Raw genomic sequence first — 15,269 nt, 5'->3', positions numbered from 1 at the left:
GCACATGAATCCTACCATTCTCAACTCAGCAGTCATTTACCAAGCTCTTCCTAAGACCCGGGCATTGTGCTTGTGCTGTGGGGCACACAAAGATGGAACGCTGCGAAGAGTATCCTCCAGGCCCACTGTGGCTCCATTCTTACTAGCCAGGTGGATTAGCCAAGCCACTTTACCATACTGTAGTTCAGTTTCCTTGCCTATAAAGTGGGTGAAATCCATTTTAAATGAAATCCATTTTAAACAATCCCTATTTTACAGGGCAGTTGAGAGGATTAAATATATAAACTCCCTAGCTGGGTGCCTGGCACATTGTAGGTGCTTAATAAATATACAATAAGAGTGTATTTTTTCCCTTATAAGGGAATAGCAATCTCTAGAAACTCCAGACATGTACTTCAGAGCTTAAAATCTTTAGTAGAAGATGCAGAGATGACAAAGAGCTGTTCTTGGGGTTTGCTGCTAAATTTTGCATCCCTTCAGGTGTCTTTTAGAAGAGCCACATTCACCCTGAGGGCCAACAAGCATGCACACTCCTGACCCCAGCCAGCCCTCACACTGGTCAGGTTCTGCAGGCCTCTGTCTCAAAGGGGAGGTGTGGGAGCTGCTCATCACCCAGAGGCTAGGAGGCCCACCAATGCCTGGAGTAGCGGAGAGTATGCAGGAGGGTGGAGACTGTCGCCATACAGGGAGCAGGCACCCTAGCCTTTAATCACTTAGCACATTTAAGTTCCTTAACTGTGGACCTGCTTCAGGCACTCTGTGGCTTATATCTTACCTCCAAGGAGACAATGGCACAGTTCAGCTGTTTCAAATTAGAGACTATGGGACAGATTCATTTGACCCCATTACTGTTTCTATCATCTCCCTCATCATACCCATGGCTAGTCGTTCCTATTAAATATTTACAGAGGGTCCAGAGAACTTCAGCACATGTTGGTTACACACATGGACCTGTTACGAGAATCAGCCATGAGCCAGGCCCTGGGCTTAATCTCATTTAGTCCTCCAAGCTTCCCATGGGGCAGGTCCTCTATTATCTGTACTCTGCGGACAAGAAAATTGATTGTCATAGACAGAGTACCCACGGTGACACATCTGGTATGTGATGAGGGTTGGGAGGAGGCAGACTGAAAACCCAGGCTGTGAGGTACTGGAGCTTATGTTTTCTCCACTACCCACAAGCCTACCGTGTATTTTTTTTTCCTAAAGTCTGCAAGCTGGTTGTGAAAGGCCACTTAACAAATCAAATGCAAACCCAGGATTTGCATGTTTGTGTCCCAAGCTCTTTCTGGGCTTCTCTTTTCACATAAGACAAGCTGGGTAACGTGTTATGAAGAACCCAATCCTGCCATGCTCCTATGCCAAGAGCAGCCCCCCTTTCAGCTCAATAACCACAAGGCAGAAGCACTGCAAATACCGACGCTTCACAAGCAGGAAATAGTTGTTGCCAATATTAATGTCCAATTTTCCTGCTCTCGTTGGGGAAAAAAAAGAAAAAGGTCTTGGAACTTTACTTTTACAGAAGCACCCAACTTGAGATCCAGAGAAAGCCTTTGTTCCATCTCCATCTGTAGTGGATGCAGGTGTTGTCTGTGACAGTGGCAGACGACGTGATGAATGGAAGACCAGCATGGAAGGTTAACATCCTACTCAGCCTCATTCTGCTATGTGCTGGTCCTCCTCCGGGCAAGCCTGGTGCCTGGTTTTTACTTCAGGGGACCAGGTGGTTATGGCAGCCTCTGTCAGTTCCTCTGATTACAGATGCTTGGGCGGTGCAATTCCCCAAATGTCCACAAGGTGGCGGAGAACGCCCCTCCCAGGGAGAGAAAGCACTAGTTGCAGATATCAGGAGTCTGTCAGTTTCCTGGAAACCGAAGAGCTAGGCAAGCCTGATCTTTTTTTGGCCTTTATCTTTCTGCCTTCCGTAGAAATATCTGAGCTTAAAAAGAACGTAAAAGTTAGGAATCCAGTAATCCGGTCAGATGCCTCAGCATGCACTATGCAAATAGGAGCCAGCAATCTCAGCTCCAGAAAACATTCATTCATTTGGAAATACCTCCATGATCCTCTTGTCGTTGGCATATTAAATGGGCTTAATCAGGAACAATAAGGAAGATGCTAACCATGCAGCGGGGGCGATAGCTGGTCTAGTTTGGCTAATCTCTGCCTCCTCCACAGATGAGCCCTTTCTGCTCCCCTTCAACTCGGCAGTCCCAGGAAACCACTGACACAGAAACCAGTCCAGGGCTTCACATTTTCCCACCATTCCATGCTGTTCAGCTGAAGATGTTCGTGCCCAGAATATTTTTTCCACAAAGAGCTACACATCTGTCTTTAGAAACCTGACTTGTCATCTTGGCAGGAAAGAAGATGTTCACCAGAACTCTATTCCAGTCATCTAGCCGAGAATTCATTCAGGAACCAAACCCAACGGGGCTGTGGAGTTGTGGACTGACATCTGGAGTTTATAAAGTTTGCATTTCCCAGCATGGAGTGGGTGCTTGAAGGAACTTCAAAGGACTATGTCCTGGGAGCCAAGGAATGCGGTGAACCTAAGTGTGGGTCTGGACAATTGCCCTTCTCGTGTCACATGGTAATAGACAGAAGTGCCAGGGAGCAGCCTTTTCTTTCTCTTTCTCTCTCTATTTTTTTCTTTCTTCCACCTTCCCTCCCTCCCTCTTTTCCTTTTTTCCCTCCTTCCTTCCTCTTTTTTCTTTCTTTCTTTCAACAGGGCCTCATTCTGTTGCCCAGGCTAGAGTTCAGTGGTCTCCAGTTCCTGGGCTCAAGCAGTCCTCTCACCTTGGCCTCCAAAAGTGCCGGGTTTATAGGCATGAGCCACCCACCTGGCCTGATGTGGTTTTCAATGGACTGAAGTATAAAATGTTGTAAGGCAGTCCATGCTATGATTTTAACACAAGAACTGGTTTAAGAATTCCTGAATTGGGACCACATAAGAGGACTGGATAAAAAGGATTGGTAATTAGGTTATTTCAAATGATTGCTTCTAAGGAACTTGACTCTTTCTTTTAAATTACTTAGAAGTGCACACTCCCTGGATGCTCCTTTTATCTGTCTACTTCTCTACACTTCCTCAAGCAAGCTAGTCTTGACCACTACTGTCTTGTGCCTAGGTTACTGTGACAGCTTCCTAGTCTCTGTAGGTCTCTTCTATGCTTCTTTCTATTCCAGTCTCCACACAGCAGCCTGAGTGATCTTTCTAAAACATAAATATGATCATGCACTTCCTGTTTTTAGATATTTCAAAAACATTAACAGTTTTAACATGAATATCCTAACCTATAAGACCTACATGATGTGGCCCTTTCTTATCATGCCAGCTTCATCTGGAACATTCAGTCTGCCCTTCAGCATTCTTAGCATCTTCTCATTCCTAGACCACACGCACGTGCCCAGGAACCTTATGGAGTAAAGTGCTTCTGAAGCCAGAGGGCTATATGTGAATTAGTTACATCTTTTTACTTCTTTATTCATCTGTAAAGTGGAAAAAAAGTAAAATCACCTACCTTACAGAGTTATTGTGGGGATTAAAGAAGTTAATGCAGCAAGTGAAGCCTGACTCGACTCAAGGGAAATGCTTAATAAAGATTAACAGTGATTATTGACCATGGTAACTCCTGGACATCTTTCTGATCTTCGCCCTAATGTTAGTCCATCAGGGAAACGCTCACTGATGATCCTCTAGACTTGGCCAAGTCCTCCTTTTATACGCTCTCACAGCATCTTGTAGTTTTCCTTTCATACCATGCTTTGTAATTATATATAATATGATTTATTTGCATAATTATATATTTTTAAAAAATCCGATCAGGGCCAGTATCTCTTTCAAGACATTTAGTTCCATGAGGGCAGGGGCAGCTGTGTCTGTAGGATTTGCCTAGCATGTGGTAGGTGCTAGATAAATGTTTGTTGAATGACAACTTAAGGAGTTTAGCAAACACCTTTCTATGGATCATACATGATTATGATGCTTTCCCTGTGGTGGAATCTTGTAGAAGCCAGCGATGCCTGAGTGCCAGCCCTCTACCCCAGGTCCCCTCAATTCAATGTCCTCAACTATGCAGCTGGGTGGGAGCTAGTGAAGAGGAACCTGAACTGGGAGCTGGGATACAGAAGAATGGGTTTTGCTACTAGCTCAGTTTCAGTCTGGTTTCTGGACCATGGGAGAGACATTTAGTCCCTGGGGCCTAATTTTATTTTCTAAATTTGTAAAACCAAAGATTTGATTAGTGGTTTAAATCAATAATTTTTTTTAAGCTATTAGTATCTTTAACACACAAGAAATCCTTTGTGGCAAGGCAAGCCAATAAAGCAGGAAAGCTGAGTTCCTCAAGCTGTACACCGGTAGAGCTGGAACCCAGGACTAGGTTCCTGCCACCAGAGCCCCTCAGAGCACAGCACAGAAACTTCTGGCCTAGAAGTCCCCTGCACCCAGTCCCTCCAGCTGTCCAGTCAGGCCTGGCTGCTGTCTCTGCTTCTGCTAGTCTAGGAGCATCTTCAGGTGACCAGGACAGAGCACGCTCTCCGGTCATCACAGCCCATTCAAGAGGTGTCCAGCAACCAGAGGAGCAACCACTGTCTCTTCAGTCATCTGTACCAAACCATAATGCACAAGCTGTCATGTCAACTTTAGGGAATTTGAGGGGTCAGATACTGTTATCTATGCCCAGACTATGTCACTCTGCACATGCTTCAATTTACTGCTCAAATTCTTGCCTCTGGCCTTTCAGTGATGACCCAGGAAGTCTAAAAGAGATTATGCATCTTCTGGTAGTATCCAGAGTGGGCACAAAGCCCTCATGAAATGCAATCCAGGTTATCTGCTTGTACCCAAGCCTGACAGGCTGGGCAAAGCAGGGCACCCTGTAGGTAGGGAACAGTTCACCACACATTTAGTCACTCATTCAACAGATCTTCACAGAGCTCCAGTGAGTGCCCAGTTTTGGATCTCCACCGCCTAGCAGGACCAGGCCCATGGTCTGGTGCATCACCTTTTGGAATGGCTGCTCCATGAATACAGAGTAGGGAAAGCGAGCAAATACTTAGCTTTCTGCCAGCCTCTTCTCTTCACATGGAATCTGGCCATCTCCATGGCTCAGCATCATTCCAAATATTAGGATTCCTATTCACTTCTTACATTATAGAACAGGCTTCTATACAGCAATGTTTAAAAATAAGAAAACAAAAATCATCAAAACACAGCTACCTTCTGGTTCTATCCCTATGGCCTATTAAAATGCAGTGGCCAAAAGAACGGGGTGGAGAGAGAGAGAGATTAATTTTCATCTTGGCATGCCTGTGTAGTTCCATTACTGGTGTTCTTTTCAGAAGTAACGACTTTATTTCTTGAGATTAAAAAGGAGGTAACTGTGACCATACATTGATATACTCCTTATATATACGCATTTGGCCAGAGGTCTTCCTACAATGGTCGTCTACTGCTGTGTGAAAGGCTGTGTGTAGTTGGTGAGTGGTCTGAATGACCAGTTCCCTTGAGTCATTCCTTCCCATCATGCTGGTGCGCAATGCAGTGTGGAGTACTTCAGATAAAGCTTAGAACCTGGAGGTCATCTGGAATGGACGGCCAAAGCTCTGGTTCCAAATCATGACAGAGTACTTGGAGAGTGTCTTACAGATGAGCAGTCATGAATTCCTAGCCATAAATGTTTCTTGGCCTGGGGGAAACATATACTGAGGACAAGAGAAATGAGTGAAGAATACCTAGGCTGCTTGGGTTAAACCACTGCATTCCTGGTTTCTTATCGTTTAAAAGTAAGAAGATACATTTAGTCGTTTTGTGAATGTAGCTTAGATTCTCAAATTTAGGATATCTTATTTTTTTTGTTTAACAAAAATATGTATTACAGTTCAAGTTTAGAATTAGTGGTTAATTTTATAGGGTTTAGAGGGACTTTAAAAATTTGTTATAAAAATAAAACTAGCATTACAGAATATTTGGCAAATGCAGAAGAAAAAAATTATTCATAGTCCTACCGCCTTATGACCAATATAATTTCTGTGAATTAATATGTATGAGAAGCAAGGAGGGGAAATTGGTGTTGGAATACATTTTAAGGAGAAACCATTTTGTTCAGTGAAATACCTGTATTAGAGTTCTTCAGATAGGATATATCCTACTGGTTTCTATTTCTCTAGCTCTCTCTCTCTCTTTCTCTCTCTCAATACTATATATATATAGAGAGATAATACATGAGCAGAACTGGGCCCTAGAACATAGTAGGGCTAAGATAAATATGTCAGTTCTCTAATATTCTCTCTCTCTATATATATATATATACAATATATATATTTAACAGATCAAATATGTCTAATATAGACATATTTATATGTTCTGTTCATATATTATCTCACTTAATCTCCACAACTCTCTAAGGTAGCCCTCTCACTGTCACCATTTTAAAAAAAGAAAGCTGATGCTCAGAGTGGTTGAGTAGCTTGTCCAAAGTCAGACAGCTAGTGGTGGCTAAGCCTGAGAGGAAACCAGTTCTTCAAGTTTAAAGCACTTTCCAAAACCCCATGCCACTTCTCAGTGAAAGCTGGAGAAATGAGATCCTTTGCAGAAGACCATCAAGCAGAAAAGTTAAGGAAACACAAACTTCAGTCCTGGTAAGAGATTCGTATCTATGAGTGGGCTTAAGACTTCACAGTAGCTGGCCATCACCTTTCCTTATAATTCAACCCTGCCAAATGACCTTGGACTGCCATTTGTTCTGTAGTCATTCTTTTTAGATTTTGGTTTTGGATAGTCTCACTTCATCCTGGAAAGCAGTTTCATGAGACAGCTAAAATGGATCAGTGTTATGTGGCTGCAAAAATTACAAACCAGAAGGCTCTGGCTTTGCTCTATAAAGGAAGCAGGTGCTCAGGCTGGGCCATGGCCAGAAGTTTACTGAAAGGACCCAAGTGGGTGACCACCAGTACAAATAAGTCCTTGTGCTTACCACATTCAAAAAGACCAGGAAAGCAAAGTCCTTTTTTTTTTTTTTTTTTTTTGAGACAAGGTCTCTCTGTCACACAGGCTGGAGTGCAGTGACGTAATCATAGCTCACTGCAGCCTCAAACTCCTGGGCTCAAGTGATGCTCCTGCCTCAGCCTCCCAAAGCACTGGAATTGCAAACACTGGGATTGCCAACATGCCCAACCACACTCAGTGAGGAAATTATCTTTGAAGCTACCACCCACACCTCTGCCCCTTGGTTAATTCTCCCACATCACTTAATAAACACAGATGTCAGCAGTTCTTATCAAATGCCCAAAGGAAGTGGTTCTTTGTTGAGGCGTGTTTCCCTGTCTTGTGAATGTTGTAAGTAATAAGATTGTTTTCTTGTTCTAAAAGGCAAGATTATCTCAACTGCAAGGATGAAAATTAATGGAGAGATGAATAATGATTGTAAACACCAACAACAGTCTCCCACCCTCTTTACTTATTCTTATTACAGCAGGGATGCAGCCATCCCATCAGACTATGCACCAGCCTGATGGCAGCATGAAGAAAACGCAGCAGGTGCTTGTAGTCTGTTTTAGTTATAATTACATTGCAAGCTCCATTTGTTTTAAGAGCAAAATTCTGTGGTCATTAAAATTATTTCTTTAGATACATGAAAAGTTTTGAATTTTATATTCAATATGTGTGCCTAAATCCAGAAGCAATGGAAATTAGATAATTAAAAAAAACTGATCAATCAAATAAAGAAATCTTACTTTTTAAAGAAGTGGCACTTGTTAACATTCATTTAACAATACTGGACACCTGCCTTCCATGTGTCAGCCTCGACACAGTCAAGGGTGTAACGGACACTTCCAGGCTAGCAAGGAGAGAAGTGAAGCCTGCTGGACTGGGAGGGAAAGAGGAATTCAAAAGACTTGAGGTTTCATAAGGCTGAAGGTGAGCTCTAAAAAAATAAGGGAGTGAGAAAGATTTATGGATAGGAGGCCTGTGATAAGAGAGTTGGAGAGTGGAGGCAGGGAAATACTAGGTAGAAAAGAGTGGGGTCCCTGGCAATGGCTCCACCCTCAAGCCTGGACCCATGGCCCAAAGTGAGAACTTTATATCCCCGTTTTGCTGCCTGAATGTTGCCTTTTCCAAAATCACCCTGGCCCGCCCTGCTCCCCATCCTGTCCCCATAAAACCCCCAGGATCCACTGGCAGTGGAATGGCAGAGAAGGAGAGAAGAGAAGAAGTTTGACACTGGTGAAAAGCAGCTTGACTTCAGAGGGATGGCTTGACGGTAGGACCTCGGAGAAGAGTTCAGCCAGGGATGGCCTAACTCCAGGGGGAGACATCTTCCCACTCCCTCTCCTTTCCAGCTCCCCGTCCCACTGGGAGCCATTTTCATCAGCAATAAAATTCTCCACATTCACCATCTTCAATTTGTTCGTGCAAGCTGATTCTTCCTGGATGCTGAACAAGAGTTCAGGATACAGAGGGCTGTCACATTGAGCTGTTAAACACTTAAGCTGTCCACAGAGAGCAAAGCTAAAAGAGCACACTGTAACACATGCCCTCTGGGGCTCCAGGGGTCACAGATACTCACCTAGATGCTGCCACGGGGCCGCACAGAGTTCTACTCCTTCCAGCACCCAGAAGCACTTGTGCCACCCTCTGAACCTACTCACCTATGTGCTCTCCCTCCCGTGAGGAGTTGAGAGCTGCAGGATGAGTAAACAAGACAACCCCTTCATGAGTCTCACGAAGGGGTCAAGGGAACTATCCCATTTCAGTTATGGACATGGAGAAATTCTGGAGATAATCAAGCCTCAGCCTGTGGCCCCAGAAGTGAAGTTGCTCAAATGGAGTGGAGGTGTCAGTCACTGGGCTGAGGAGATCAAGGGACTCTGAACTTTGGGTATTAGATCAACTACCCACATGGACACTCTGCCAGGTGAAGGCAGGAGCTGGAGTGGAGAAGAAGACAGGAAATTGGGTGCTAAATTCTCAGTGACGTGGAACATTGCTTGGAGGTGATTAGATGAGAATGATAAGATGGGGGACAGATGGTCTGAGCCTCAAAGGAGTTAGAGGAATAATTAAGTTCATATCAGTAGCCTAACGAAAGTATGAGGTATTCTACCAAATTTTTTTTTTATTTCCCCAAATCCTGAAAAGTAAGCTTTCAGGCTCTGTGTATGGATGACTTTCTAGATAACAGGATGTTAGAATGGGAGGGATAACAGAATTAACAATTCGAATCCCTTTAACTTGTGGCTATAGAAACTGGTGCTTATATTCACCCAAGGCCACAGCTAGCCAGATTGATTTGCGGAATCCAAAACTCAGTTAAAATATTGGGAGGCAAACAGAGAAACAGCATCTTTGGAGTCCCTTCAAGGACAGCACAGAGAATAGAGTCCCCTGGTGTACCTGCTGCAGGTTTCAAACTGCGCTCATTTTACTACTTTTTTCTCTAAAGGAAGCAACATGGACCAGTTCGTGACTCTAGGATTTAATTTCTTTAGAGAAAGCATTTGCATTTTAGCTCTTATCTTTGTAACTTTATCATTTCGTAAGCCTCGTAGAGGGAAGTTCCCTTCTCTTCACTCTGATGTTAGACTGGTCAGCCAATGCTAGGGTTAGCTGCATATGCACGGTACTTGGAAAGGAAAGGAACTGGAATAACTTCCAACATTTGGAAGGGATCCATTCATGCACTGTTTTAGTCATGCCTTATTTGAAGCTGAGTTTTAAAAAAATATGAGCAAGCTACAATACAATAAAATTAATGTAATGGGTGGTAACCAGCATTTAAAAAATCAAATAACAGAACAGAAAATATGAGGGTGCAACCCATGAGCTTTGGAAAGGTTTTCTTCCATGTGTGTTTGTATATTGGATACTGTGTGTGCAGAAATGGTTCTCAGTAAGATTTAAAATTCCAAGGGATGTATTATTTTAACTGTATTTTTATTAACTAATCATATTTATCAGATTCATTATTTTAATGTCATTCTAACTCCATAAAATTATTCAGCAGAGTTGTTTTCTTAAAGCCAGGAAAGTTTATTTAAACAGGCAAATATGCCTCATCCCTATTGTGTCCTGGAATTACCTTCAATGGTTTTGTTGTTGTTGCTGTTGTTGAGACAGGGTTTCACTCTGTCACTCAGACTGCAGTTCAGTGGAGCGATCATAACTCATTGCATCCTCAACCTCCCCGATTCAAGCAATTCTCCCACCTCAGCCTCCTGAGTAGGTGGGACTACAGGCATATGCCCCTATACTTGGCTAATTTTTAAAAATTTTTTTGTAGATATGGGATCTCCCTATCTTGCCCAGGCTGGTCTCGAACTCCTGGGCTCAAGCAATTCTTCTGCCTCAGCCTCCCAAAATTCTGGGATTATAGGCGTGAGCTGCTGTGCCCAGACACCTTTAATTGTTAAGTTCGCTCATCAAAACAGTGAGTATGAAAAGTGAAGATTTTCATCAGAACAAGTTTAATCTTGGTAAGCAATCATGAAACGTGAAGCAATCATGAAATGACTGAGTCTTAGTTATCTCAGTTTTCTCAGAGACTGTAATTATTTACTTCAAGATTTACAGATAAGCAAACTCTAATTTTTTATCCTCAAATCTTTCTTTCATCCAGTCCTTCATCTTTAACTAAATTTATCTACTTAGCAAAGGCTCATACAGTTGGCTATCTCTATCTGTGGGTTTTGCATTGTTAGATTCAGCCAACCATGAACAAAAAATATTTTCTAAAAAAGGATGGTTTTATCTGTACTGAACATATAAAGATATTTTTTCTTGTCTTTGCTCCCTAAACAATACAGTATAACAACTATTTACATATCATTTACATTGTATCAAGTATTATAAGTAATCTAGAGATGACTTAAAGTATATGCGAGGATGTGCACAGGTCATATGCAAATGCTACACCATTTATATAAGGGACTTGAGCAGCCATGGATTTTGGTATCCACGGGGAGTCCTAGAACCAATCCCCCACAGATACTAAGGCATGACTGTACTGTTATGGGAACAAAGGACAGGCTACAGAAATAATGGGAAGCTGGGCATGGTCTCCCAATCTTTTCAGGTCTATCAGGGCACACTCATTGATGGACACACACCACAGGCTATGAATGACTAATTGTTGCTGTAAGACAGCATTGATTAAGATGGTGTAAAGAAAAGTCAAGGGGAACACAGGAATGTTCACATCTGAATGAAGGGATGAAACTCCTTTGAGTGTTCATGCATTATTTTGGTCATGTCCCATTTAAAGCTGAGTTTTTAGAAACATGGATTAGCTATAGTACAAGAAAATCAATTTAACGAGTGGTAACTGGCATTAAATGAATAAAACAGTAAAATAGAAAAGTCGGGGTGCATTCCATGTGCTTTGTGAAAGTTTTCTTTCACTTGTATGTGTGTGTGCTTTTGCGCGTTTGTATGTGAATGCACACACACATATATGTTTGTGTGTTTTGGCTCCCTGTCTAAAATGTTCTTACTACGGGTCACAGTTTAAACATTTTGAAACCATTATTCTAAAGGAAGAAGGGGGAGGAGACATATCTAGCTCCCACTGTGTGTCCAAGAGTGCTGACACTGCCTCAGAGAAAAGCTAAGGTTTGGGTTTTCACAGGTCTTATCCAGTGAGCCAGCACATAACTAAAATAAGAACAGCTAACATACTAGGCCCTGTGCTAAGGCCATTTACCCATACATTCATTACACATATTAAGTCACAGTGACCCTTTGCAATAGGTACTCTTGTTACCACCTTCATTCCACAGATGAGGGTAATCAGGCATTGAAAGGACCCCACCAATAGTGGTAGAGTCAGAAGGACTTCACTGAGTCTTCACCCCTACCCAGTGCTTCCCAATGACCTGATCCAGTTATTTCCTAGACTTGGCTCTCTTAGTTCATTTAACCCTCATGGAGTTGTTGAAGCTGTTTGATTGCAAGTTATCCATGCTAATAATGTCCAGTGCTAGTTGTCATCCTCATCACATTTATGGATTGTCTGCTATGTGCCTGGGGCTGTTCTCGACATCTTATATACATCTTTTCCCATGGAACAATATTTATCATTCTTAAGAGTAACATAAGTGCCTAATCTATTTTAGTCTTATCTGTCAAAAAAAAAAAAAAGCCCTACTACTGGCCATAACCCATAAATTGATTTCACAACCTCTCAGTTTAACTCGGTTTGAAATTATTCCTTAGCCTGTGTTTACCAAGAAGTAAAATATTTGTGAAGGAATTTAATTAGCACACATTCATACTGGTATTTTCTTAAGTGAAGGCCAACTTTAGTTTGTGAGTTATGATTTTGACTGACGTATTTTTATAAGCAGGCAACCTCTATGACACTGCATACCAGAATATAGCTATTTATAGCTTATAAACTGCTCTCACATATTTGTACATCTCATATAATTTTCACAGTAACGTGGAACTTTGAGTATGATCATCCCCTATTTTGAAGCTAAGCTAGCAGATTCAGAGATGCTAAGTGACCTGCTCAAAGTCATTCAAGTGAATTAGGAATGGGGACTTTTGACCCAATATTGTGTTTCTTTCCTTTTTCTAATTTATATCTTGCTTTCCGATTGCAAAAGTAACATGCATTCATTATTCGAAAATACTCCAAAGTACTAGAAAGAAAATAAAAATTATTTTCTTAGTGATAATCCCTTTTAATGTTTTTGGGTATTTCCTTCTTACTGTTTGGGGTATTTTGAGTTTTGCTTTTATCAAAATAGCATGGTCTTTGACAGTCCACATAAGGATGGTAGAAGCAGGAGCCTCTTCAAGGGGAGGGCTGTTCCCACGCTAAAACCTTCCTTGCGAATGCTGATAGACAGAAGAACTGTTTACCAGTCTCTTCTTCCTTTCCTTGGGCATACTTCAAAGATCTATGCAGTGCAAGGTGGGGAAAGTGGGAAAGGTGGAACCAGATTCAAAAGTTTTGGGACATTATAGGTTTAAAGTGGAAAAATCATAAAAGAGTTATTCTAATGAAAACTACTTAACACCAATCTGAGAGAGAAAAAAAGAGAGTGGTGGGGGTAGTCAGGTAGTGGGTAGGAAGAGTGCATGCTCTCCTGAGGACCCAGGGTCATGTGGCTTCCAGGATACTTATATTCCTAGTCTGCAGCAGAGTTAGGACTCACACTCAGAGTTCCAGCTTCTGCTACCTGTGCAACCTACAAATCAAATCCACCTTGAGTTATAAAGGCCCTTATTTACATTATTTTGTTTATGCTTAAAGTTTTTATATGACATGGTGCTTTTTGATAAGAATCTATCATAAATGACTTGGTTGGGGCTCAATAGTCTTTTTGTTTTACATATGTATGGTATATATATGTTTTATACATATTTTATGTCATATATTTATCACATACATAAATATATGGAATTGACTTATCATGAAACCAATAAATTCTTAGTAATGTTTGTAAGATTTACACATGTTCCCATTTAATGTATATTACATATATAATATATTATAAATCATATAATATACATTACATATTAAATAGTAAAAAGAATGATAAGTTACAAAGGCAAAAGAGACAAAGTACTTATCTGGACATCCTTGCCTGTGCAATCCTTTTGAAACAATTACCTGTGTAAAGAAATGTGTTGGAGTGTCCTCCCACCACGACGTCCACACCCCTCACTTTCTGAGCGATGAGTTTATCCATTTCAAAACCCGAATGTCCCAGTGCAATAATTTTGTTCACATTTAGAGTTTTTAACTTGTCTACTTCAGGTTGTAATGCAGTGATTTCATCTTCAAACACTAAATTTGTCCCTAAGGAACAAAATAAATAAAATGGATATTCATAACAATTTTTATTATATTACTTATTATACATATTAACATGCAGAGGTTAAACACCTTAAGTTACTAAAGCTCAAGAGTCAGTACAACCAAAACATACTTATTCATTAAATACAAAACCCCTAAGAAGTAAATAAAAATTCAAAGCAATATCCTCGTTACATTCACTTTATGTTGTATTAGTTTAAGGTTGTGGATATTGTTTTGCTTGAACTCGGTTGCAAACTATGAGGAGGCTTCAGATATTGTTTTATATATTTGTACATCTCAACTTCTACAATACCAATGCAGAAAATGCCTGAGCACGTAAGCATGATATACAAAACAGTATTAGCAACTCCAAGATGTTGGTTGGAAACTTGGGATAATCAGTGTTCAAACTTAAAACTGTCAGGAAGTATTCCTTGAATGCCTATTTTAACACGGCAGTTGATAACTTTGTCTTGTTCTCTTTAACGCCAGCAGGCCAGGCACAGTGGCTCACGCTTGTAATCTCAGTACTTTGGGAGGCTGCAGCAGGCATATCCCTTGATGCCAGGAGTTTGAGACCAGCCCAGGCAAAATGGCGAAACCCTGTCTCTACTAAAAATACAAAAATTAGTCAGGCGTGGAGGCACATGCCAGGTGCTTGAGAGGCTGAGGCAAGAGAATGTCTTGAACCTGCCAGATGGAGGCTGCAATGAACCGAGACCATACCACTGCACTCCAGCCTGGGCAACAAGAGCGAGAATCTGCCTCAAAAAATATATAAATAAATAAATAATGCCAGCATTAGAGCATTACTGATCGCTGTGTTAATCATGGGGGCCTCATCTAAATGTTGCTGGCACTGGGATTGTGTACGTTCTTCTCTGGGTGCTTATTACTGCACATAGTGGTAACAAACGATAGCCTTTTGTTATCAATAGTCAAGCATGGCTCTCATTGTGCAACCCAGGTTCTCTGTGTGAGGCAAGGCAACTGGTTCTTCCAACTGGCTCTGTAGCCACACTTGAGCAAGCTTTGAGGTTTTATGGCTATCACTGGCATGAAGATGACTGCAAATACAGACATGCTGCCCTGAAGTCATGTCTGGTACTCTGTGACTAGGGAGTCCTCCAGTAGATCCAGACTCTCTTATGCTGATTTCTAAGAACTAACACTAAACAAGGGGAGGAAAGTGGGAGAATGACATCTCATTAAAAGCTTTCAAAATGCAGGAGTCTGCAAACTCCAGTTTGAAAAGTACTAATCCAAAGAGTAACAAGACTTATTAGAAATGCATCCCTTGTTCCACTGTGATGTTTAGGAATGTCTGTGTGCTTCAGCAGGGGAACTCCTGAATCCTTAACATTAGCCAACTCCACAAGTGCAAATTATCATGGAAGATAATTCATGGCGGACATCACAGCCAGGGACGCCCCAGAATGACAACCTAATAATTAG

At 41.5% G+C, this 15,269-nt stretch overlaps 1 protein-coding gene across 2 annotated transcripts in view; it reads right to left on the bottom strand.

Moving 5' to 3' along the window:
* NT5E (5'-nucleotidase ecto) overlaps positions 1-15,269 on the bottom strand; it is a 45,570-nt gene that overhangs the window by 10,113 nt on the left and 20,188 nt on the right. For both annotated transcript variants that reach the window (XM_055257642.2, XM_055257632.2), the window contains exon 3: positions 13,626-13,814. In XM_055257642.2, coding sequence (XP_055113617.1) covers positions 13,626-13,814 — 189 coding nt within the window. The remainder of the gene's footprint in view (positions 1-13,625; positions 13,815-15,269) is intronic.

This window comes from Symphalangus syndactylus, chromosome 2 (genome assembly GCF_028878055.3).
Source record: "Symphalangus syndactylus isolate Jambi chromosome 2, NHGRI_mSymSyn1-v2.1_pri, whole genome shotgun sequence".
Lineage (NCBI taxonomy): Eukaryota > Metazoa > Chordata > Mammalia > Primates > Hylobatidae > Symphalangus > Symphalangus syndactylus.
Note: the sequence above shows the minus strand (reverse complement) of the source record. Positions and strands in the feature narration are given on the sequence as shown.